The sequence below is a fragment of the Eleutherodactylus coqui genome, chromosome 6, assembly GCF_035609145.1.
Source record: "Eleutherodactylus coqui strain aEleCoq1 chromosome 6, aEleCoq1.hap1, whole genome shotgun sequence".
NCBI lineage: Eukaryota > Metazoa > Chordata > Amphibia > Anura > Eleutherodactylidae > Eleutherodactylus > Eleutherodactylus coqui.
The window spans coordinates 205,239,588-205,262,941 of NC_089842.1; the positions used below are offsets into that span (position 1 = coordinate 205,239,588).

Below are 23,354 nucleotides of genomic sequence, written 5' to 3' on the forward strand. Positions count from 1 at the left end.
TTGGACACAGAATGACTTTTAAAAAAAATTTAAATAGTTGTCCCACCACTTAAAACTGCTTCACAACCACAGTGTCCTTTCTGGTTGCTGCCTACCAGGACATGTGACTGCTGCAGCCAATCAGTAGTTGTGGCCAGTGATTGGTTGACATGTCCGGGTCAGCAATAGTCTGGAAGGACAGAGTGGTTGTGAGAAAACTTTAAGTGGTAGGACATAATAGTGAGATCCATTTTTACTTTTTTTTTTCTGCAGTAAACCTTCATCTGGTAAGTTCAGACTTGTCTGATAGTCAGTCTCTCGCTTTCTCTCTCCTGCTCTATCCCCCCGTCCCATCTTTTCCCTTTGGGTTTTGTGTTGTGAACTAGTGGCACCCCAGACTAGCACAGTCTATCTAGACAGATACAAACAGTGATAATTTGGTAGTGTGACTATGATAAGAAGTACATAAGGTACTTAATCACTGAGCTCTGCTATTGGCTGCAGCCTCTGTGATATCCCGTAAACCAGGCGGGACTGCAGTCATTAGCACAGACCGGAGCGGGACAATTCTGGAGCGGCAAGAGGTGAGTAGCTCACGATTTGTTATGTTAGCGCACGGGGAAGGGGGTTGTCCCGAGATGTTACAACTTGGACAACCCCTTTAAGGCTTGACTATGTACAACCTTAACAATATTATTCATATCTATATAATTCGCTTTCAAACCGGTTTTAAAATTTTAATTTCATTACTTTTATAGATACTCTACAGCAAATGCTGAATCTGATTTTGATCGTGAAAGTAGCAAAGGGAGTGAGGAGGAAGAAGAAGAGGATGAAGTAAGCTGTGAAACGGTGCGGACAATGCGGAGGGACTCCGGAGATCTAGTTACAGACGATGAAGGGACCATGTTGGCTGCTGACCCTTTAGATGAAGACTTGACGCTTTTGCTCCAGAGGTCTGACCAATTGCACAATGGTGACACTGAGCAGAAGAGGGAAGGATTCCAGCTGCTGAGTAGTAATAAGTTAGTGGTAAGATATCTTGTTCTCGTACAGCCTCCGTCATAATAAATCACTGTTGGAGTTCTGTAACAAGTATAACCGTATATATGTTGGCAAGTTGTAAGCAAAATTGTTTGCAAAACTGAATTACAAAAATATACACGGATACCCTCCTTTGTTTTTGTAATTTTATGGTTTTCCCTCATACTGTTTTGAATTCAAAGTATTTCTGTATGCTCAAGAAAGCGCTGAAATAAGCAATATATCAGTACAGTGACAAACCTTTAATGAAGCACAAAACTGTAAAATCAAACTCCACAGGACTAGAACTAAACTAAACTAAACACGAGTCCGCTACAAAAAGCTGTAATACCATAATTTGTATTTGCATCTAATTTTGGGCTGTCTTCCTTGAGAGTCTCCGACAAGTAAATTTTACATACTTTTGTATGACTTTCCAATAATCAAGAATATTTGGTAACCAGACCTGATGGGTGCCAGATCAATAAAGAATGAATCCCTTAAAGGGGTTGTCTAGTTACCGGACAACATCCTTTTAAGAGCCATCACTGTAGTAAAATAACAAACTTATCAGTACTTACCCCTCGTCCACTGCCAGGATGCAGCCCTGCCGTGGTCCAAGTGTCTGTTATGACAGCTAACATCACCAGAAGTCAGGTGATTGCTGCCGCAAATCAGGATTAACCACTCTCATATTTTGTATGCTATAATGTCAGGAGAGCCAAATGGTGATGCTGCAGTGGTCACCGGAATTCTGGTGATATAAGCTGCCCCAACAGACACCTGGCCCACCGTGGTGCTGCAGCGCTGGTTCCCGACAGTGGAGGATGTATAAGTACTGCTCAATGAACGCTGTTGAAGGGATGTTGTCTGGTAACCGAACATCCCCTTTAAGGAAGTAGCCTGTTTTGGACCTAAGGGAGCAACTACTTTTTGGGATTTCGTATGGTATTTTGCAGCACCCTGTATGGTGGAAGCATTTAGGAATAAAAACAACTTTGCCACAAAGAGGTGGACCATGTAAACTGTAGGCTACAAACAAAGTCACTAAGTACTGGAACTTGTGGTGTAGAAAAATTCCCTATCCTCTGTTGTTCCGCTCACTACAGAGTCTCAACCTGTCTGTGTGACATCGACAAAACTCTTGTGTATGTTCACGAAATGGGTTTTCATGGCCGAGCAGCTACACACAAGCCTAAGATCACCATGTGCAGTAATAGTGGTATAAAGCATGCCATTAGACTCCATGCAAATAAGGGAGATTGAATAATACCCCCACAGTGCCACCTATTGGAAGGCAGCAATCCCTAAAGTCAATGTTAGACTCTTTATACAAGCCTTGTAACAATGACCAGGAATTGAAAACAAAGTCAGATCTGCTTGTGCATGGGCTCTGACTTTGCTTTCAATTCCTGGTCATTGTTACAAGGCTTGTATAAAAAGTCTCACATTGGGGATTGACTTTAGGGTTTGCTGCCTTACAATAGGTGGCACTGTGGAGGTATTGTTCAATCTCCCTTATTTGCATATTGCCCAGAGGATCATAAATGGCCTTTTAAGTCTCCTCACTTACCGTCTAGGTGCTCTCTCTAAGAAGAAATGATAGCGTTTCTGACCCATTGGACTCAATGGAAACATGTACTCGTGGAGAAAGGCAATCTGAATCTCATGCTTTATCTGGCCATTTTAACAAATCTATCTAGGTTTGGTGAATACTCGGACAACACCATCTACAAGAATGCGTAGTGCCTACTGTAAAACTTGGTGGTGGATGGACAACCATCTGAAGTATGGAGGCTGTTCTAGTCACAAATGGAACTCAACTCCATATTTACCTCTCATGGTTTTGAAAAGTGGGGTCCAGCAATCTCATATGGGTCTGGTGGTCTGCAATCCACATAATTTTGGCCTTATAACATAATTCTCACAAAACTGATGTTCACCTGTTCACTGCCATTATGAAAACCTCTAAAACCCTGCACTTTTTAATGTATGTATTTATTTATGTTTTTATTTCTCAGTACGGCAATCGCCAAGACTTTCTATGGAGAGTAGGGCGCTCCTACGGTGATATGTGTGAGATTACGGAAGACCTGGCAGAAAAGAAATCCTATGCCTTGGAAGGTATGTAGCTGAAATGAGCAGATTTGTTGAGTGTTGAAAAGTTTAAATTGTTAAAGAGGTTTTCCCATTTTTTTGGTTAATAATATTTAATCACAAAATTCAAGAAAAGTTATAGAACTTTCTAACTGTTCTTTGTTGTTAGCTGTTTAGTCATTCACGACCCTCGGCAACACTAAAGGCGAGCTCCCTACTTCAATTCTTCATCATTTTCAAGATAGTTTGCTGTCAATAGATGAACACTCTCTGTAAACTACAGCTTAGCCCTTTTTACATTTATCTTCAAGTCTAATGTCATGTCTTATCTGCACGTGCGCTGCTCAGTTAACTTACGGCGCGTGTGCGAGAGTTGCAATGATCTGTGGATGATGTAGTGCTCATTGGAGCAAAGAGGGGCAGATTTAGGGGGGAAAACCTCCAGCTAGCAGAGACAGTCTGGTCAGCCCACCAGATGTGTTTGCATAATTTGCACGTGGAGCAGGAATTTTATAAACACTGATTTCTTCAAGAATGCTTTTTATTTTATTTTTTTAGTCGTCTGTGATGACGGACAGTTTTAATGGGCACAGTAAAATTTATTCAGAATTTAACCCTTTCCAATCCACTGTCGGACGTCTGAAGACATTCTGATTGAAGGCTGTACAGCTCTCATGTCGGAAGACGTCCAGCAGGGTATTCTTACTGTATATTACTGGCCGCTCTGTTATCGGGGGCCTCTCCAGCATGTCCCCATACCACAGTTCTGGCTCTACCCAGCAGATGGCGCCATTGTATAATGGCAGAAACAGAAAGCCCCCTAGGAAACCCTGAATCCAAAATTGGATTGCAAAGGGTTAAGGTCCTTCTACATGGGCTGATCATTGGGCCTGAGCATTCGTCTGAATGCTCATTCGCCTGACAATCGGGCTATTCAAAGGGCCCAACAATGAGCAAACGAAGGAGTGAGAGCTTATTCATTGGCTAAGCATTCTGTTTCAGTGAGCATGCTTACTGTTTGGCAGTACATCTCCCCTTGTGAACGGGGAGATTGTACAGCTGGCCTATACGGACAAACTCTCATAGTAGGACCCTTAGGCTCAGTGAGAGACGTGCTAATATTTTTACAGCAAACTAGATGGTCACCAGAATTGATTTGGCGTATGAGCAAATTATTTATAGACCTTGATGTAATTATCTAACGAGAAAATATTTGGTTCTTATTTTAGGGAAAGAGGTTGTTGAAGCCGCACTTCAAAAAGAAGGCCAAAGTGCTGAGTGTCACAAATGGTATGTGTCTTCACTGGGGGAGACAGGGATCATGGTCGTGTTCCACATTCATCATCTTACGGACATAACACAGAACACATCTAGGCAGTTTCTGCCTACACTATTCTCACAAGTCAAGTGTTCAAACTTTTCCCAAAAGATTTTCCTGGCTGTTTAGCAAACACTTCATTCAAATGTGTTTTTTACTTCTTTTTGTTACCTCAAAAGGTCAAACATTTATGTGCCATTGAATTCTAGGCTTTATGCCAAAGACCAAGACATGACTGCGTCCTTTACATCTGTGTATACAACGTTATACAGCCAAGTATCGCTTCTGGTGGCACCACTGTATTTTCTTTGCTCTGTGAAAGGGATGCTTAAAAAAACCTTTTAATATCCATCTATGGACTGAAAAGCCATTACTGGAATTCGGAAATGTAGAAATATTGATGTGTCAAACATTTTAACTAATTAAGCAAGTTAATGAAGATCACTTCACTTTTATTACATGCACATGCTGAAGTAGTGTGCGCCATGTGCTTAGTTGGGGAACAGGCGGGAATAATAGTGTAATGGACAGCAGCACAACCACTATAGTCACTAAGTGGGGGTATATTATAATACGGTGCACGATCCGGTAAGCCAAGTCCGGACTTAAACACCCTTCAGAATAGTTAGCATGTAGCAGATAGGATGGATCAGCGCTCAGGAACTAGTTCAGTAAACGTACCAAATCTTTATTCCCCCAACAACTAGAAGCTGCAACGTTTCGGCCTTGACAAAGGCCTCTAACAGGTCGAAACGTCGCAGCTTCTGTTTGTCGGAGAAATAAAGATTTGGTACATTTCCTAAACTAGTTCCTGAGTGCTGATCCATCCTATCTGCTACAGGGGAACACTGTAGTAAGAAAACTATACTCTGGCACTCAGCGCCCCTTCACTATACACCCATTACTTTGCAGTGCACATTGGAGGTGACAAAGTCCATTTAACCCTTTAAGGATCTGGCTGTTTTGATCCTAAACGACCAGACACTTTTTAAGGATTTTACCCATGTGGTGGTTTTACTGCCCTATTTTTTTTATTTTTTTCCCTTCAGCTATCGAAATTATTTTTGCTGTTTTTGTTTTTTTTCCGTGACTTTTTTTCACTGACTAACGATTTATTTTTAATTTCTACCTTTTTTTTTTTCTTTTTTTTTTTAATTAGTATATTTACTCTGAAATAAAGTATGGGAATGGGTTCCTCGTTTTGTTTAAGACGTTTTGATATATATGTGTGGTTTTGGATTACAGGGCACATACAGCGACGGTTTTGGTTGACGTCAGCTTTGGGTCATTTTCTTTTTTATGTATTTATTTTTATTTTATTCTGTAATTTTTTAACTTATTTTTGTAACAATTTTGGGAGCCAAAGTTACAAGGGAAAACATCCCCCTATAGTGATAAGTCATTGGCAGTGCTGATCAGGATCTGTTAGGACCCTGCAGCTCTGCTGTAACAGGGGGCACCCGGTGGTCACGGGATCACCAGGTTGCATAGTGGAAGTTACACTAAGCCAATTCCTCCTCCAGAGCAAAGAACTGTGATAGGATCCCACTCCCTAGCTTTATTGCATTACTAACCCACCTACTAAGAGTGGATTTGGAAACCTTTAAGCCCCTATTTTTGGCAGAAAAAAAGTTAGATTTTCTACTCTCCTAATGTCCTTCTATTTATTTAGATTCTAAGATCTCTAGAAATATCTAGGGCACACATGTCAAACACATGATCCGCAGGCCGTGCATCGAAGCTAATAGGAATTCTATTCACCCAGTCTGCATCAGCGGTTCGGCAGTGGCAGTGTAGTTTGTGACTGCTGACCACTTCCCCCTTTCTCCTATTATAGAAAACTACCAAACGTGTTCATTTCTGGTATTCTATGCTGGAAAGAAAAGCGTAGTAGACTGTGATCTTCATTCCAGCACAGAATGCCGGAAATAAACAGAAACCTGGCGAAGCGGAGACCTATTGGTCTCCATTTCAGCAGTTTTCCGTAATGGCAGAGAGATCCCTTTCAGCAGTGCTATTTCCGGATTTTAAAAACTAACCCAGATAGGATCTCTGGACGGAGCAAACAACCAGATCTGAATGAAACCTTAACGAGCTTTTCATTTTTATATTTCTTGCTTTCCTGATACTTGAGAATTGTTTGGTGCAGCTATCCTACCTTACTAGTTTACACTTCTACCCCACTGAGCTAGGAAATGCATATGTTATTTTATGTTTCTGAAGTTCTTCTGCCTCTACATGTAACTATTTGTTCAGCTGTTTGACCACCAAGCGAAATGTTCATATTATCCTTCAGAATCTACATAAGAATCACGTTCTGCACAAATTATAGAGTCCAGAAAAAAACAAAGAAAACCCTTTGTTAAACATAAATATGGGATTATTCTTTTTTTAGTTGAGTTTGTTGTATTACTTTTTCTCTTCCTCCTTCCCCATGTCCTATATATTTGGAAAATTCTGTAGACAGTAGACAATAAAGATATTTGCTGATTTGGCATCTTGCTACAGAATTAAATTTTTTACTATATTATCTCCGTGCCCAGATTTTGAATATCTCCATATCCCTTCTTATTGCTTCTTTCATTTCTTCACAAATTGTGTTTCTCTGTGGGACCAGCTTTCTCTTTTGTATTTCCCTGCATAGCTCTGATGTTCGGCGAAGTCTAACACATGTTTCTAACACTATGCAGAAGAGAACTCCGACATCGTAGCTTTCTTCTGCATAGTGTAATATCCATAGCGATATAGTGTAATATACATAGATATATTATATATATATTTTATATATATATATATTTTATATATATATATATATATATATATATATATATATATATATATATATATAATCTCAATCACATTCAATTTTCAAAGAATTGCAAATAAAATCATCACAGTCATTTTTATGTGTTTCTGTTGAGTAATTCCAAGGAATTCGAAATGGGCTTTGCCACCCAAAATAAATAAGAGCTGCGGAGTGTGCGGACGGCAGGGAGATTGGATTGGAATTTAAAATTTTGAAATTGTACAAACATTGAAGGTCATATCAAAATGGGGAAAAGTTTAATGGGTATTTCCCAAGACTCAAAAAAAATAGTGCTATGGAATGTTGTGAAATAAAGAAAGTCATACTCTCCACATTCAATGTCTTGCTTTCCTTCAGTGGGTCTCTGCTGCGCGAAACCCAGAATAAACAGGCTGCAGTCATCACTCATTGTACATATAATGAAAACAAAGATTTGGTACCGTGTTAGCCAGTAGAGCAAAATGTGATTGTTCCCATTTCATTGTACATATGACCACTCAGCCGGTCACAGCCCTCAATGGTCACAGCAGAGTCGCCACTGAAGCCTTTGATTGGCTTAGTGGCCACATGTACATTAAATGGCATATGACCGCAACTATCGTCTTCCAAGGTCAGCGTGACGGGGACTGCAGCTTCAGCACTGAAGGGGAAAACCTTGAAGGAGGTGAGTGGGTTTTTTTTTTGTTTTGTTTTACTTCATTTCCCACTGTTAAATGGACCAAACCTACCGTTTGAGTCCAAAAAAACCGTTTGAGCTATTTACTCCAGCACATAGAACGTGAATAGTAAGTACGTATACTTGCATGCATTTTCTTTCTAGTAGTGTTTCCATTTTTCTTTTAGGTTTGCGATTCTTTGTGGGCATCTGTCAGAGCATGAAGGCATTCAGAAGCGCATTCAGACTGGATATCTTTTTAAGGTAAGTTCTGATTCCTGCAATCCAGCGAGAATCTGAACGATTATTATTGTTCAGTGTAAATGCATGCACCGACTGAGCGAAGAATGAGGATTTATTTCTCTTCTCATCCGTCGTTCAGCTTCTGCACGTAGAAAACAGAACAACATATTGTTCAGTGTAAATGACCAGTGCCTGCTTACTGTAAAGTCAGCAATGCTCGTTTTTGTGTAAAAGCCCAGGAACGATGATTGTGGAAGTAGCTTTTGACCAGAGACACACGGCCGTATTTTCGGTCCATGTAATTTAACAGATGGCCTGTAATGGAGTCGTGTACTATAAGGCTATACACATTAACTATTTTTCACAAGGACCGATGGTCCCCATGGGCTTGTGCTATTGCCATCTGTTTTCATGGCTAAGAATAGGAGATGCAGTGTCCATGTGTTGTCTCATGCGAGTTACGTCTGAGTTTCTTTGGCACAACTTGCATCATGGCCATTTACCTCTAGCCTTACCGAGTACATTTCTTTTTTTGCCTAAGTACTTTAAAAATAAAATGTTTACAAACCTGTTTTAATAATTTTTTTTTCATTTTTAGGAACACATTGAAAAGGCAATTCTATTACAGCCGAATGATCCACAATGCTACTACTTACTTGGCCGGTGGTGCTATGAGGTATGTGGGACTCTATTCTGCCACACATTTTTAAGTAGAGGCAATAAAATAACAGTCTATTGGGCGCTACATGATGTTTTCTGGCAACCTGTGCTCATTTGCCCTTGGACCTCCCTCTCTGTGGATTCTTGGGCCATTGTTTTGGGAGATCCACTGCCCTTCTTTTCCAGTGGCCAGCATCCAGTGTCATTTAGTGCAAAATACAGCAATTCATCCATAAATTTTGTTTTTAGCGTTTTTACCTGGTCAATTTCAAGTTTCAGTGTCACAGAAGAATTTAAGAGTACAACTTTATGGCCATGTTTGATACCCTCAAGAATGGAATGAACCTCAGCCTGGGATTCTTGCATAAGTGGAAAATATGAAAAATATGAAAAGTCTGAAGGAGGTCAAGAGGGATGTCCTCTTCCCAATTTTTTTTTTTTTTTTTTTAAACTTCATAAAAATTTAGAACTTGACTTGTAATAATGTTGTCACCCAATAGGTGGTGCTGCATCTCCTTCCATGTACAGGTTGAAGTAGAGATAAGACACATCATAAAACTGTCACATTCCTGAGCTCAATGGACTGATTAATTAGTGTCTCAGCTCAGTTTCTGTTTTCAGTGTCAAACAGTCTCAAATTTCTGTGTGTGAACATTTGTATTTTAATAATGAGGAGGTGTCCTCTCTGCATTTGTATATATTATATATGTGCCCTATCCAAGCCAGTTCCATTTTAGCCTGAGGAAGGATCAACAGAGGAACCGAAAGCGTGCTATTACATCATGTATTTTTGTTAGCCATTAAAATGTATCTACGAGATTACTTGAATTCTCTCGCTATCCAAATTAGATACGAATGGCAGCAGGATAGCTTCAGTGCATAAAACAGGTATTTATTCCATCATTTAAAATGGTACAAGCAACGTTTCGACCATTCAATGGTCTTGATCAAGCATGCTTGATAACAACCATTGAATGGTTGAAACGTTGCTTGTACCATTTTAAATGATGGAATAAATACCTGTCTTATGCACTGAAGCTATCCTGCTGCCATTCGTATCTAATTTGGATGTTGACGGAAATTGGAGAAGTGGAGTTCATTTTCCAGAATTGGCTGTACAGTATTTGCCTCCCCTGAACAGGGTATATATCAGTTGTGCTGCTGGTGTAATTTCTTTTTGGACTTTGGATTCTCTCACTGAGAACAATCACATTTTACCTGGTCAAATAGAACTGCTAATGTTTCACTAAACAAAAACGAAAAATGAAGTTGCTCACTGTTGCACTGGGCAATAAAGCTTTACCGGTCTACCCCAGTAAATGTTATCTTTCTAGGCAGCTTGCGGCCCACTAGTGTAACTTTTATCAGTTAAACACTTCTAGCTCCCTAATACCAAACTCCTATTTAAATTGTCCCCCTGACCTTTGGGCAATAAGACACAGGGATGTTTTTTTCTTGCATCCTGTTCTAAGATTCCCCATATCTTTGACCACAACACATCTTGTGCAATTAAGGATAATAGTATAGCAATGAGAGATCGCAACCTAATGTACGTGAATGTGGTCAAATAGGGCTACAGTAATTTGCAAGGTGCAATAAAACCCCAACCTGCTCCATTGTCTGCTTGCAGCAACTTGCCAGTAATAACACAACTGCATTTACTTACGTTGGGTTACAATCTCACGTGGGAATACTGCGATCTTTGGCCAAGCGATATGCTTCATGGCCAAAGTTACCATGTAGTCCTTGACGAAAAGAAACCTTCTCCCTGTGTTTGCTTGGATTTTCTCTGGTTACTCTGTTTTCCTATTGCACCCCAAAATTATTGTGATAAGTTAATTGGCCCCTGTATGTTCATCTTCTCTACGCAGCGATACGTGTACTAGCTGATATTAATATTACATTTTTTTATAGGTCTCTAATCTTGGCTGGCTGGAAAGGAAAACTGCTTCTGCTCTTTATGACACCCCACCAAGTGCTACTGTGGATGAGGCCTTACAAAACCTCCTGAAGGCAAGTGTGACGGAGGGTTATTTTTGCTTATTCAAGAACTGTTCTGCTTTTTACATCATTTTGCTTGTTTTTATGTTTTTTGGTAAAGGCTGAAGAGCTGTCACCAGGATTTTCCAAAGCTGCAAGAGTTAACATCGCTAAGGTAAGTCACTACTAATTCTTGTTAACAAGCAAAGACCTAGGAATCTTATTTTTTTTATATCCTGTAAGTTATCTTATACACCTGTTTTATGTATATATAATCACGAATTTGCATTGCTTTGTTATGGTTGCTTATTAGAAATGGTTTCAGGAGCTTTCCAGGGAAACTTTTTTTTTTTTAATGTGCAATTGACATAAGGTGCCAATAATGTACTTGCCGATCCCTATATTCATGAATTCTCTGATCTGTTCTAGTCCACAGGATAAATGCTGTTTTGTGCGGGTCCTACCACTGGATCCCCATTTAAAACCACTTCTCCCTTCTCCTTCGGGTTTTCAGCTGTGGCTAACAGCTGACAACCCGACCTGCTTCTGATTGATTGCAGAGCCAGGGGCTTTAATCCTCTGCCGTATTTTTACTATCAACTGGGATTTAAGCCCGGAACCAAGCGTTGTAAATTTACTGTGCTTGGTCCTTAATGGGTTAAGGAGTTAAAAGATTGGAATTGGAGCTAGCTCCGATGCCGGCCTTTGTCAGCTGTAGAACACAGCTGACACCCGCTGTGCAGGGGGTTCATCTCCTGAGCCCGATCCATACACTCCCTTGTGACTTGTTGAGAAGAGGATAATGCATGGATGTATTTATTTTTCTTTTCTTGAAGACACTTTTAAAATGGCCTTTCCAAAATTGTACGGACTGCTAATTGGATGCAATTGAGAATTTAGATGTGCGCTGCATTAAGGTGCACTGAGGAGTATTAATGTCTGTTGTTAAGTGGTATATCCGCCTGACACAGTGGCGTTATTGTGTTTTTCCAACTTTATATCCACCACTCTTTCATTAAACTGAGAAGAATTACTGTGTGACATTTGATACAGGCTGCATCTGCAGATCTGGTGTTACAACCCATTTGTAGACACACATTTTCTGGAAACCACTGTTCTTATGAATGGAGGCTCAGTGCATAAATACAAGCACATCTGTTAATTAATTTGTAAAGGAGAGAAACCAAGTTAATAAATAACACTGAAGACGTTTGTCTTTCGGCACAGAATATGGCGTCAGATATGACCGCATCTCCGTAAAAACAGGTGTTACCTCAAGGTTGGTAAAGCAAGTACATACTGCTCTACAACCTTGTGTTACATGCTGAATGTTAGCGGCATCACCTCATTTTTATCACTAGCAGGTAGCTAAAAACCAATTGACACTATATAATGTATATTATATAAAAAATAGGATGTATGTATATATGTATGCGCCACCATAACTCATGAATGCTTGGAGCAATTTCAACCAAACTTGGTACATCTATAACTCATCTCATGGAGACAAATGTGGGGCATAAAACAGCCCCACTACCCCTGGGGAGGAGTGGGGTGAAATGCCGGAATTGCACTTGAGCAGGTGTTTTTTTTATTTCAGTCTTATCTAAAACAGACGACCTCCTCATCATCATACCTTATTCTATAACGCAGACGACCTCCTCCCTAAATACTAATCTATTACACAGACCTCCTGTTCGTCAGATATTATCTTACACAGACAACCTCCTCCTCTGCTCCAACTACCACACAGCTTCCCACCAGCACTAAGCTACTATGTAACACACAGAAATGAGCCCAGCACACACTCTTATGAAAGCTGTCCAAAAGGAAATCTGTGTTGCCCATAGCAACCAATCACACCCCAGCTTTCATTTTACCTCAGTAGTAGAACAAGTGAAAGCTGAGCTGTGATTGGTTGTTATTGGCAACAAAAATTACAGGGCAAGTCGGTGAGTTTTTGATTTTTTTAATTACGCCAGTATTACACAGACCTCCTGCTCCTCAGATCCTAATACCTTACACAGACAACTTCCTCCTTCTTAAATACTAATATTACACAGACAACCTCCTCCTCATATACCAATACTAGCTGATATACCCGGCTTCACCCGAGTTAATTTGATACTGGTGTTTATCTGGTGTTCACACGGAAAATCTTATGAAGTCATGGTTACTTTAGAGATACCGGAAAAACATATGTTCACCATTTTGCATAGTTCTCGGCGTTACCCAGGAAACACCCTGTGGGGGTAACCATGCGACATTTCCTTTATATAAAATGACAAAGTGAGAGAATTAGATTCCATACGTAAAATTTGGACACTAATTCTTTTGCACTTAGAATTGAATAATCGAGTTGGGACCCATTAACTTTTCCTATTTATGACATAATCAATGCCCGTGCCAAATTTCAAGTTTCTAAGACATCGGGAAGTGAGAGAATTACATTTCGTACGTAAAATGTGGACACTAATTCTTTTGCGCATAGAATTGAATAATGGAGTTGGGACCCATTAGCTTTTCCTATTTATGACATAATCCATGCTCCTGCCAAATTTCACGTTTCTATTACACCGGAAAGTGAGAAAATTACATTCCGTACGCAAAATGTAGACGCTAATTCTTTTGCGCATAGAATTGAATAATCGAGTTGGGACCCATTAGCTTTTCCTATTTATGACATAATCAATGCTCCTGCCAAATTTCATGTTTCTATGACACCGGAAAGTGAGAAAATTACATTCCGCACGTAAAATTTGGACGCTAATTCTTTTGTGCATAGAATTGAATAATCGAGTTGGGACCCATTAGCTTTTCCTATTTTGGAGATAATCTATGCGTGTGCCAAATTTCATGTTTCTACGACATCGGGAAGTTGGAGAACTTTTGGCGAGTCAGTCAGTGAGGGCTTTCGTCTTTAGATAGATAGATAGATAGATAGATATTACACAGACAACTTCCTCCTCTTATACCAACATATTACACAGACGACCTCCTCCTCTTATACCAACATATTACACAGACGACCTCCTCCTCTTATACCAACATATTACACAGACGACCTCCTCCTCTTATACCAACATATTACACAGACGACCTCCTCCTCTTATACCAACATATTACACAGACGACCTCCTCCTCTTATACCAACATATTACACAGACGACCTCCTCCTCTTATACCAACATATTATACAGACGACCTCCTCCTCTTATACCAACATATTACACAGACGACCTCCTCCTCTTATACCAACATATTACACAGACGACCTCCTCCTCTTATACCAACATATTACACAGACGACCTCCTCCTCTTATACCAACATATTACACAGATGACCTCCTCCTCTTATACCAACATATTACACAGACGACCTCCTCCTCTTATACCAACATATTACACAGACGACCTCCTCCTCTTATACCAACATATTACACAGACGACCTCCTCCTCTTATACCAACATATTACACAGACGACCTCCTCCTCTTATACCAACATATTAAATCCGTACGCACACTGAAAATATCTGACAGCTCGCTGTGCGGTCCATCCCCAGTACATAAAAAGAACGTCAGGTACGTGCAGATGTTGGCTGGTCCCGGGGTCGGATTCCACTGCAGGTTCCCGCATGCGGAATCCCGTCCCGGTCTTGTGCAGCCGGTCTTAGAAGTGGCCTTTAAAAGTAATTTCAGACTACAACAATTTTAAATAATTCTAATTTGTGTTTATGAAGGGAAAAATTATCCTATTGTTGTGTTTTTTTTCTAGTGTTATAGAGATTTGGGGAACACTAGTGATGCCACCCATTGGTTGAAATTGGCTGCAGAACTTCCTGACCGCACACGGGAAGTAAGTATTGATTCTTGTGTTTTCACTTCCATTGCATTAAACTGGCATACAGACCTTTTTCTGGCAGTTCTTGGATGATGAGAGGCTTTTAGGTTTTAATACTTATGGTGACACCTAAAACCAATTAAAAAAAAACTGAGTGGACAAGTCTGAACATTATAGGGGCTTCAGATGCAATCCATATATACAATGTTCCGGGTTTCTTCCTTTTAGCAGGTTATAGATGGCCACTCTACACTATGGCAGATAAGAAATATGGAACTGAGTAGACATGAGACTGTTCTCTGGATCCTGCCGTGGGATTCCCATGGATCAGAGACATATAGGATATCTAATGATGCCACGCGGTCTGCTGCTTAATCGTCTTTACTGCTGCCCATTCTACTTTTCTATACGCATGCTAGGAGCTGATACATTTTACTTTTTGGAAATAGGGAAAGTTGTTGTTTTCAGACAAAAGAGGGACTTAACTTAAAAAGGTTATATGTGATTTACAAAAAAAATTGTATAATGGCAGGACACGTGATAAAATTTAAAATAAGCAATTACTCACCTGTTAGATGCTGCACATCTCCATGTTCCCCGACAGTCTTTGGTGCAGCGATCATATGCTGTACATCCACTTGACCGCTGCAGCCAATCACTGGTCCCGGCAGTGATGCCTGCATGTATGGTACAAGTCCACTGAGGCCAGTGACTACAGCAATCACATGGTTGTACGACACGTCATCACTGCAGTAAGTTATATAAAGACCAGGAGAGAACACCTGAGCATCGCCATCAGAAGTCAGGAAATTTAACAGGTAAGTAATGGTTATTTTTTTATTTTATCGCATTTCCTGCTGTTAATATTATTTATACTAGATGACCGCTTCAAGTCACAGCGCCTTACACTGTGATAGCCACATGCCCCCAATATACAGCTAATCCAGTGTCGTCAACATGCCACCTGTTTATAGTCCCAGCTACATAACTCTCACAAGTGCCAGACGCGTGCCCTCATGGTCTGTGATTCCACTTGCTCTCCCCCATGGGCAGTGCACCCTATTCCATCCATATAAAATATAGCCACGTGTCCTTCAATGTGCCGTGAAACATATATGTCTTTCCCCTGTATAGTAAAACTACTTTTGTTGACATAGCAAAAATCATGGCAGTGGTATTACCTCTGGTGACAGCTTGGGGATGCCCACATCTGTAAAAATTGTAAGGTCAAACGAGACATACCAGGCTTGTGGAATATTCCGTTTCCGAACGTGTGTACGCACTGCACAATCCTCAATCCACAGTGTCACGTATACTGGGAATACCTCATGGAAGGCATTACCATTCACAGTGGCCACCCACGAGTGCTTAAGGATTTGACCAATGGCATCTAGCCAGAATTGTCCATACGAACAGACAGACGTCTCTGGCAGAAATCACATTCAATGCAAGAGGCCCCACACACATATTCTGAAGGTAGCATTCTTTAGCATCCATGGGATCTGGGAGCAGAAGACCCACACAAGTGCCCCCGTTAACACCAGACCCAGCACCTAATCTGGGCTTGTAAGGTTGCTATATGGACCCTAGAGGGCTGGCACCATGGCGTGTTACGATGAGTTATGGTACTAGTTTTTTGAACTGATGGTAGTGGTTTTGTGAGACACAGACCAAATGAAGCCATGGGCTCCAGTTGTCAACTAGGTAGTATGCCAGTTGCTGATGATTTCATACTGGGGTGGGGTGTGTTCTTATGGGTTTGGTCCACTGGACCACCTAAACACATCATTAATCAGAGTTCACTATATTTCACGACCTTGTGACCATTTCCAGACGTTAATGGATTTCATGTGCCCCCACAATGATGGGTGTAGTATAAGTATATTCATAAAATGTCCCCCAGCTGTCCATATCAATTTGCCATTCAGGACCCTGGGAAAGCTGAGTGGACTCAATATTAATTCCCCCTTCCTCTCTCCATCTGCCAGACCTCTGATGTACCTGGGGCCATAGGAAGTCCTTTGTTCTGATGGCAATAAGGTTAGCTAGTGATAGGGGGATGCAAATTACCCCCTGCCAGTGAGTATCCACACCATGGATATTTCCCATAGACATCCTGGCTGCAATATTCACATTAGAAGGAAATCTCTTAATAGGATTATCGATCCTGCAAAGGTCCTAACCCGATACGCATTATATTTTCGGAATCGGGTGGGCCAACCGACTAAAATGCATTTACAAGCATTGAGGTACGGGCCCCAGAACACCCTCAAATGGTGTATCCGCATACCTAGGTATAGTTTCCAGGTCGTACTTGGTGTCGTTGTGCAGATAAAATCATGACCGGTAATATGCCAGGCATATATTCCAGATTGGAGGATCTCTTGAAGAGATATGACCGAAATGGGAAATTATCGTTTTTCCACAAGTACGACGCATACACCCCTCCCTTTTCTGAATAACTTCAGATAAGGAGGGAGGGGGTTCTAGGGAAACCCTTTAACAACCAGGGGTTCAGAAAGACTAGTTTCAGACTTTGGACATATGCTTTAGCGTAAGGCTTTCCCATTTGCTTCAGTGACTCTGCATAAATCAGAATCTTGGGCCAAGCATTTTAAATCTAGTTTCTTTATTATCTCCCTGTTTTATTTCAAAATACTGTTGTGCATGCCTGTATACCGTATCTCTATTGTAACATCCTTTTCTGTATATTCTTGTATACTTATAAATATTTAGCACTGCTAGTCTTTTTTAGAATAAATCTGCAATTTATTAGTAAAGCCTTGTCCGTTTTAAAACAAACCATAACTTCGAAGATTGTGTACATAATTAGTAAGTCTGGGTTCCAACTTACCTGTAAAAGCTGGTGGTCATAGCGAGTGTGTGTAGGTATTGTAAAGTGCTGGAGACGTTAGACTGGATCAGGTAGTGATTTAAGCTTTCGCTCTGCATGCATGTGCAGGAGCCTGGGAAAGCTAGGTACAAAACTATCTGTATTCTAACAACTCTGCGCTTACAACCCCACTAGAGTGATCGATCAGGCTCTGCCATGACAATTGGCAGCGACGTGTGCGCTCAAAGTAGTCGATCTGTAACAAATTGGCGACAGAGGCGGAATCGGTCGGGGTCCCCCCTCTCTCTTCCTGACAATGGTGCATTATCCTGATGGAATATCCCATGTCATCAAGCCCAAGTTGTCCAGAATTTGTTTGAGGAGCGCTCTGGAGAGTTCCTACAAATGGTGTGGCCCAATTGAACATTTATGAGATGTGGGGTGAGGTCCATTTGCACCTGAGATACCAACGAGCTATAGCCAGCTATCCAGATGGCATGGCACAACATCCCTCTAGATATCTTCTATGCTATTGTGTAATTGATGCCGCATCAAATTTCCGCACGTTGCTGAACCAAAGGGGGCTGTACATAATATTAATTCCTGTCCCATGACTTTTGGCATGTCCATGTACACACCACATTCACAGTGAAGCCACTTTTGCAGCCAAATCCGATTCAGCTACGGCTCCATGTATTCTGCTTTTCAAAGTTCCAGTCTTCTCCCATGGCTCCCTTCATTAGTGGGAGGCCCTGATGTTGTCCGTAGGACTTGGGCCCGCCAGATGCTCACCACTGCATTAGACACAGCTCTAACAATTCATATTTTAACAAACACTCTTGAAGTCTTGGATGTTTCTATATATACATCATGACATTTTATGTTTCTCAAAAGTTGCATTTTGTCATGGTTCATCTGAATAACCTCTCCAAAAAATGTTTTGTGTTCAAACAGGATGAAGAAAGCATGTCTACCATTGAGGAGATGATGTCAACAATGACTGCTTAAATGAAACTGTCTGTCTGACAACACAGTATAGTTTTATTGGATCCCTGGAAGACATCGCAGTACTTCTGAGCTATGGCATTCCGATGAGGATCAAATTTTAGTGATTCATTATAAAACGGGTATATTTCCATGTACCCATATTATTAAGGTAGACTTGAGTCATTGCAAGGTTGTAAGTTCTTGGATCTCTTTCTTTCCAATGAAGAGTAACCGTGTTGCCATGTGAATCTGCTGTGTTAATGTAAAGTTGGACATATGTGTTCTCGATTTTTCTGAGACTACACATAATATTTCTTTAGGGTCAAAATAGGCAATGACCCTGGAACTCTGGTCTCAGTCAGCGGACACATACAGGCCTTTCTGTGAAAACCTTCCATTTTTGTGCCTTAGTACTAAATTAATATTGTAAAACATTACAAAGCTCTACATTACTTTTCAATTTTTTAAATATTTTTGCCTTCTAAAACAAATATCTTTTTTATGGTTTTTGTACTGTAGGTATAATAATCTTCTGCCTTCAGTTTGGGAACATTTATTCAAAAATGACTTCCTTAAACCTTTTAAAACAGTTTGTTTCTTTTACTATTATAATTTCTAAAAGGTTGAAATATGAATTAACTACTTTGAGCGGAAATGGTTGATCTGTTCTTTATCCATTAAATTAGCGGCTGTCTGTTGTGCCAAGATCATAATCAGGTTTTCATTTGCGGTAACACTAAAGTTGGCCATATGCATAAGAAAACACTTGTTCAGCCAGCAGTCATCTCTCCAACCCCCATATAAATGTGCACAAGTAAGGCCTCCTTCCCACAAACGGATTTCTGCCGCGTAATTCGCGGTGGAAATCCGCTGCGTTGCCCACTGCTATTAGATTCTATTAAACCTAATAGCGCAGTGCTCATGGTGCGGAATTCCACCGCGGAATTTCGCACCGTGAAATCTCCCGTCCTCACCCGCGGCATGCTCTATTTGCCACGGGTGTACGCGCAGACGGCTTCCATTGCAGTCAATGGAAGCCGTCCGCTCACTCTATCTTCCGCTGTAGCACAGCGTAAGATAGCGTGAAAACGCTTCCCCACCTACCGCCGCCACGTCATGTGACATGGTGGGCATGTCATGTGACGCGGCCGGCGTGTCGCATGACGTGGCGGGCGGGGAAGCGTCATGCGGGAGCGAGAACGCCGGATCCGCTGGTAAGTATGGGGTCTCTGGGGGGCGCCGTGACGGGCTTCGTCGCGAAATATTCCGCGGTGGAGCCCGTCACGGCCGTGTGCAGCCGGCCTAAGTAGGTTTATTTCAGTGGTCAGAGGGAGGTAAGCTGCTGTCAGACAAAGATACTGAAAGATACTGAAAACCAATGATGCCGATTCTCATTATTCCCAATAGTGGCCATCTAGGAACAATTTGGGGACTTCCATACACTTTGGGCTCCAACAGCAACCTTAAAGACCTTTATGGAATATGTATGTGTAGTGTAAAGGGGATTTTTTGCAATGTACACTTATCAGCTATCCACAGGATAGGTAATGTTGGATCCCTATTGTTCCTGAGCCCCGCAGCTCCTCCTTGATGCAGTTGTCAAAGTCTGAATGCAGACACCGGATGCATGTCTCTGGGGCTGACCACAAGAGCTGAGCGCTAGTGGTTGGTGGCGGTCTCAGAAGTGGGACCACCGGCATTCAGATATTTATCACCTATCCTGTGGATAAGTGATAGATGTCCATTGTGGGGAAATCCCTTCAAAGACTAATTTCAGAGATCTCTAGCCTCTCCTGACTCTGCAGCTGGCCATACACATTAGATGTCAGGACAATTATATAATCTGTATGGAGGTCTCCCAACTCTTCCCAATTCCAGATGTCGGGGGATAGAAGAATCTGGCAGTTAGATTTTAACTGCCCAGTTTTTTTGGTTGTTCTTGGGAGCTAAGCCAATGCTACTCTCTTCAGGTTCAGAGCACATGCATATGTATGAATAGAAGTATCAGGTGAGATAGCAGTCTGCCAACCAAGCTTTTGGCACGCCACTATCTAATGTGCAAATAGGTTGCCCATTTTCATCAGGCAGTGACAGCAAGTTTCTACTTTGTTGTCAGCAGTGAGAATTTGATGGCAGAAGCATTCTGGACTCTGAGCCACATTCACCAAGTACGTTTTAGTATTTTAAGGATTCAGGATCTCACAAATCGCCAAAGATAATGTGCATAGTTCACTTTTGGTCCAAATACTTTGGGGCACATTTCTCCAAGATCAGTGTCTTACATGCAAGTCTTAGATAAGGGATGGATGAAGTGAAATGCGCCAAAGGTAATAAGAGGCGACCATGCGCCAAATTGGACTTGAGCAAAAATCTGCAACTTTTTAAACTCCAGAATTTTGTGTAAAGGGATTTGTGAATTTCTCCCAAACTCCCATCCCACCACACACACGCACATGCACACACACACGCGCATTGTAGGAGTTTTATTTTAATTTGATTCCAGATTCCAACTTGACATGTTTAGTGGAAGGATTTGTCTTATTTCATGAAGTTGATGGACCATTAGTTTTCTTTGATTGCACACTTTGCTACATGTGTAGATTGATGTTTGTCATGTAGTTAAATTAACCTTTGTATGTTAGCAGATGACCCTGTGATAAATGAACCCTTTCCTTTTTTTGTCATCCGTCATGACTGATCTTCATCTCTCTGTTCGGGTTATAAAACCACACATGGGAACCTGACATGCACAATAACCTGCACCTGACAATAGCACATTACCTGGACGTGCACCATCCGCTGGACCGCCTTTTGTCTTGTATTTTGGGTAGCTTAGGAATTACTTTAAAGCATTCTGCCTTTAATCTGGAAGTTTACATATTCTGTATTCACTGTGACTCTCTACCTGCAGCTTACGTTTATGTATTTTTAATCTTTTCTTTCCTTCCTTTATTTTTTTCTAGTTTTCCCTGCTATATTTTACTAGATGTAAATTGTGCTAATCAATATGCCTTTAAAAGACACCTTTTGTAACTGAAATGAAAGGTAAAGCAACTCTGCAAATTTGTTGAATAACATCCATGTCTACAGCTTCTATGCAAACATATGTGTCTCTGATTGAACTACAAACTGATCCTTTGACTACAATCACACGGGTGAGCGTGTATTGCGCTTGCCAACGTGCGATTTATGTGGTGATGTACAGTGTTTTTCACGTAAAATTGCATTGTATTGCTACCTGTAAAAACTGCAATCCTCATACCAATGGGAAACATTGCATTGCGCGGCATATGATGTCTTTCAAGTTCCATTGAAAACAATGAGTAAAGGCGGTCCAAGAGACCAAACATGCTGCGAATTACTCATGTGAATACATCCATTCAAAAGAAGGGATTTGATATTCGTGCAAGTATTGTGCCCATCATATAAAATTCACATGAAAATATAATTCATGTAAATGCGCCCTTAGGCTGCTTTCACACATGTCAATGAAAAACTAGTTTTAGACAAGTGTCCCTGCCCGACTTTAGGTCTACTGACTTGAAAATGGAGGATCATCTATGGTTGAGGTGGGACACTACATAAATGCTCTGGTAATAGACTTGTGTGACATTGGCCTGTAGGTGCGTTCACATGTGATGGATTTGCTGCTGGTTCTCCGCAGCAAAAAAAATCAACAGCAAATTTGCGTCAAAGTCCAATTTAGCCTTTAAATGGAAATGGTGAAATCAGCTGCAGCTCCACATTACAATCCGCAGCAAAATCTACATCAAATGGGGAATCTGCAGCAAATCAACTGAGTGAACATACCCTTAATAGTTTGTTGTGGTCATTCCCACTATCCTCTACTCCTTGTAATAGACATTTGGGGTAGAGTGTGACACTGCAGAAATGGAGGGGTTTTGTAGTCTGCTTCCATGGAAACCTAGGCCTGCGTGAGAGCTGTGGACGCAGAACAATAGAGGCCCGATTTTGCAGGGTTGCTTCATTCTCCTATTTTAGCTACATTGGCCGTAGTCAGAACCTGTATTGTAAATACTATTTGACCTGAAATGAGCACATTCCTTCTTTTACTTATAATTGACCTATAATTGATGATAGTTTTTAAATGTAAAGCTAACATGATTCGTCAGACGTGCACTGAATAATAAAGTGGTTTGTGTTTTATTTAATGATGTTACTAAATAAAGTCCTAAATAATTGTTTTGTATTTTTTGCTTCAAAGTCTGTTGTAAAGCATAAAATCATGAGAATGTATGTAAAAAAAAACAACCGAACCCGTTCCTGGCATTGTCATGCTCCGTTCACACCTGCATTAGGACTTCAGTCATAATTCCTCTTGTCTGCTCCAATTTTGGAGGAGAGAAACAGATATAAATGGATCCTTTCCCCCACCCCCATTGATTTTAGTGGAGTTAAAAAAAAAACTGAGTACAGATGAAAAACTGCCGTTTACGTTTTTTAAACAGTACAAATAGCGCAGTATTCTGTGCTACCCGTTTCCTTAAAAGGAACAGGCCATCAAATATAACAGAATCCACTGATCTATTACTGAGGACTGATGGACTGCTTGCAGCTTACAAAAACAGGTAAGCATTAGAGATGAGCAAACCTACTCGGCCACGCCCCTTTTTCGCCCGAGCACCGCGATTTTCGAGTACTTCCGTACTCGGGTGAAAAGATTCGGGGGGTGCTGTGGGTGAGTGGGGGGTTGCAGCGGGGAGTGGAGGGGAGAGGGGGAGAGAGAGGGGGCTCTCCCCTGTTCCCCGCTGCTACCCCCCGCTCCGCCATGTCTCCCCCCGGCGCCCCCCGATTCTTTTCACCCGAGTACGGAAGTACTCGAAAATCCCGGTGCTCGATCGAGTAATTACTCGAAATGAGTATGTTCGCTCATCTCTAGTAAGCATATATTTGGTGGGTGCCTTGCTTCA

The 23,354-nt window shown here is 41.1% G+C and overlaps 1 protein-coding gene across 2 annotated transcripts in view; it reads left to right on the forward strand.

The window, feature by feature from the left end:
• Positions 1–22,626, forward strand: part of RMDN3 (regulator of microtubule dynamics 3) — a 42,769-nt gene extending 20,143 nt beyond the window's left edge. For both annotated transcript variants that reach the window (XM_066608651.1, XM_066608652.1), the window contains exons 5-13: positions 738–1,011; positions 3,024–3,126; positions 4,329–4,389; positions 8,067–8,142; positions 8,720–8,797; positions 10,696–10,794; positions 10,883–10,936; positions 14,538–14,618; positions 18,391–22,626. In XM_066608651.1, the coding sequence (XP_066464748.1) occupies positions 738–1,011; positions 3,024–3,126; positions 4,329–4,389; positions 8,067–8,142; positions 8,720–8,797; positions 10,696–10,794; positions 10,883–10,936; positions 14,538–14,618; positions 18,391–18,444 (880 nt within the window). In that variant the 3' untranslated portion in view covers positions 18,445–22,626. The remainder of the gene's footprint in view (positions 1–737; positions 1,012–3,023; positions 3,127–4,328; positions 4,390–8,066; positions 8,143–8,719; positions 8,798–10,695; positions 10,795–10,882; positions 10,937–14,537; positions 14,619–18,390) is intronic.
• Positions 22,627–23,354: the final 728 nt, after the last annotated feature.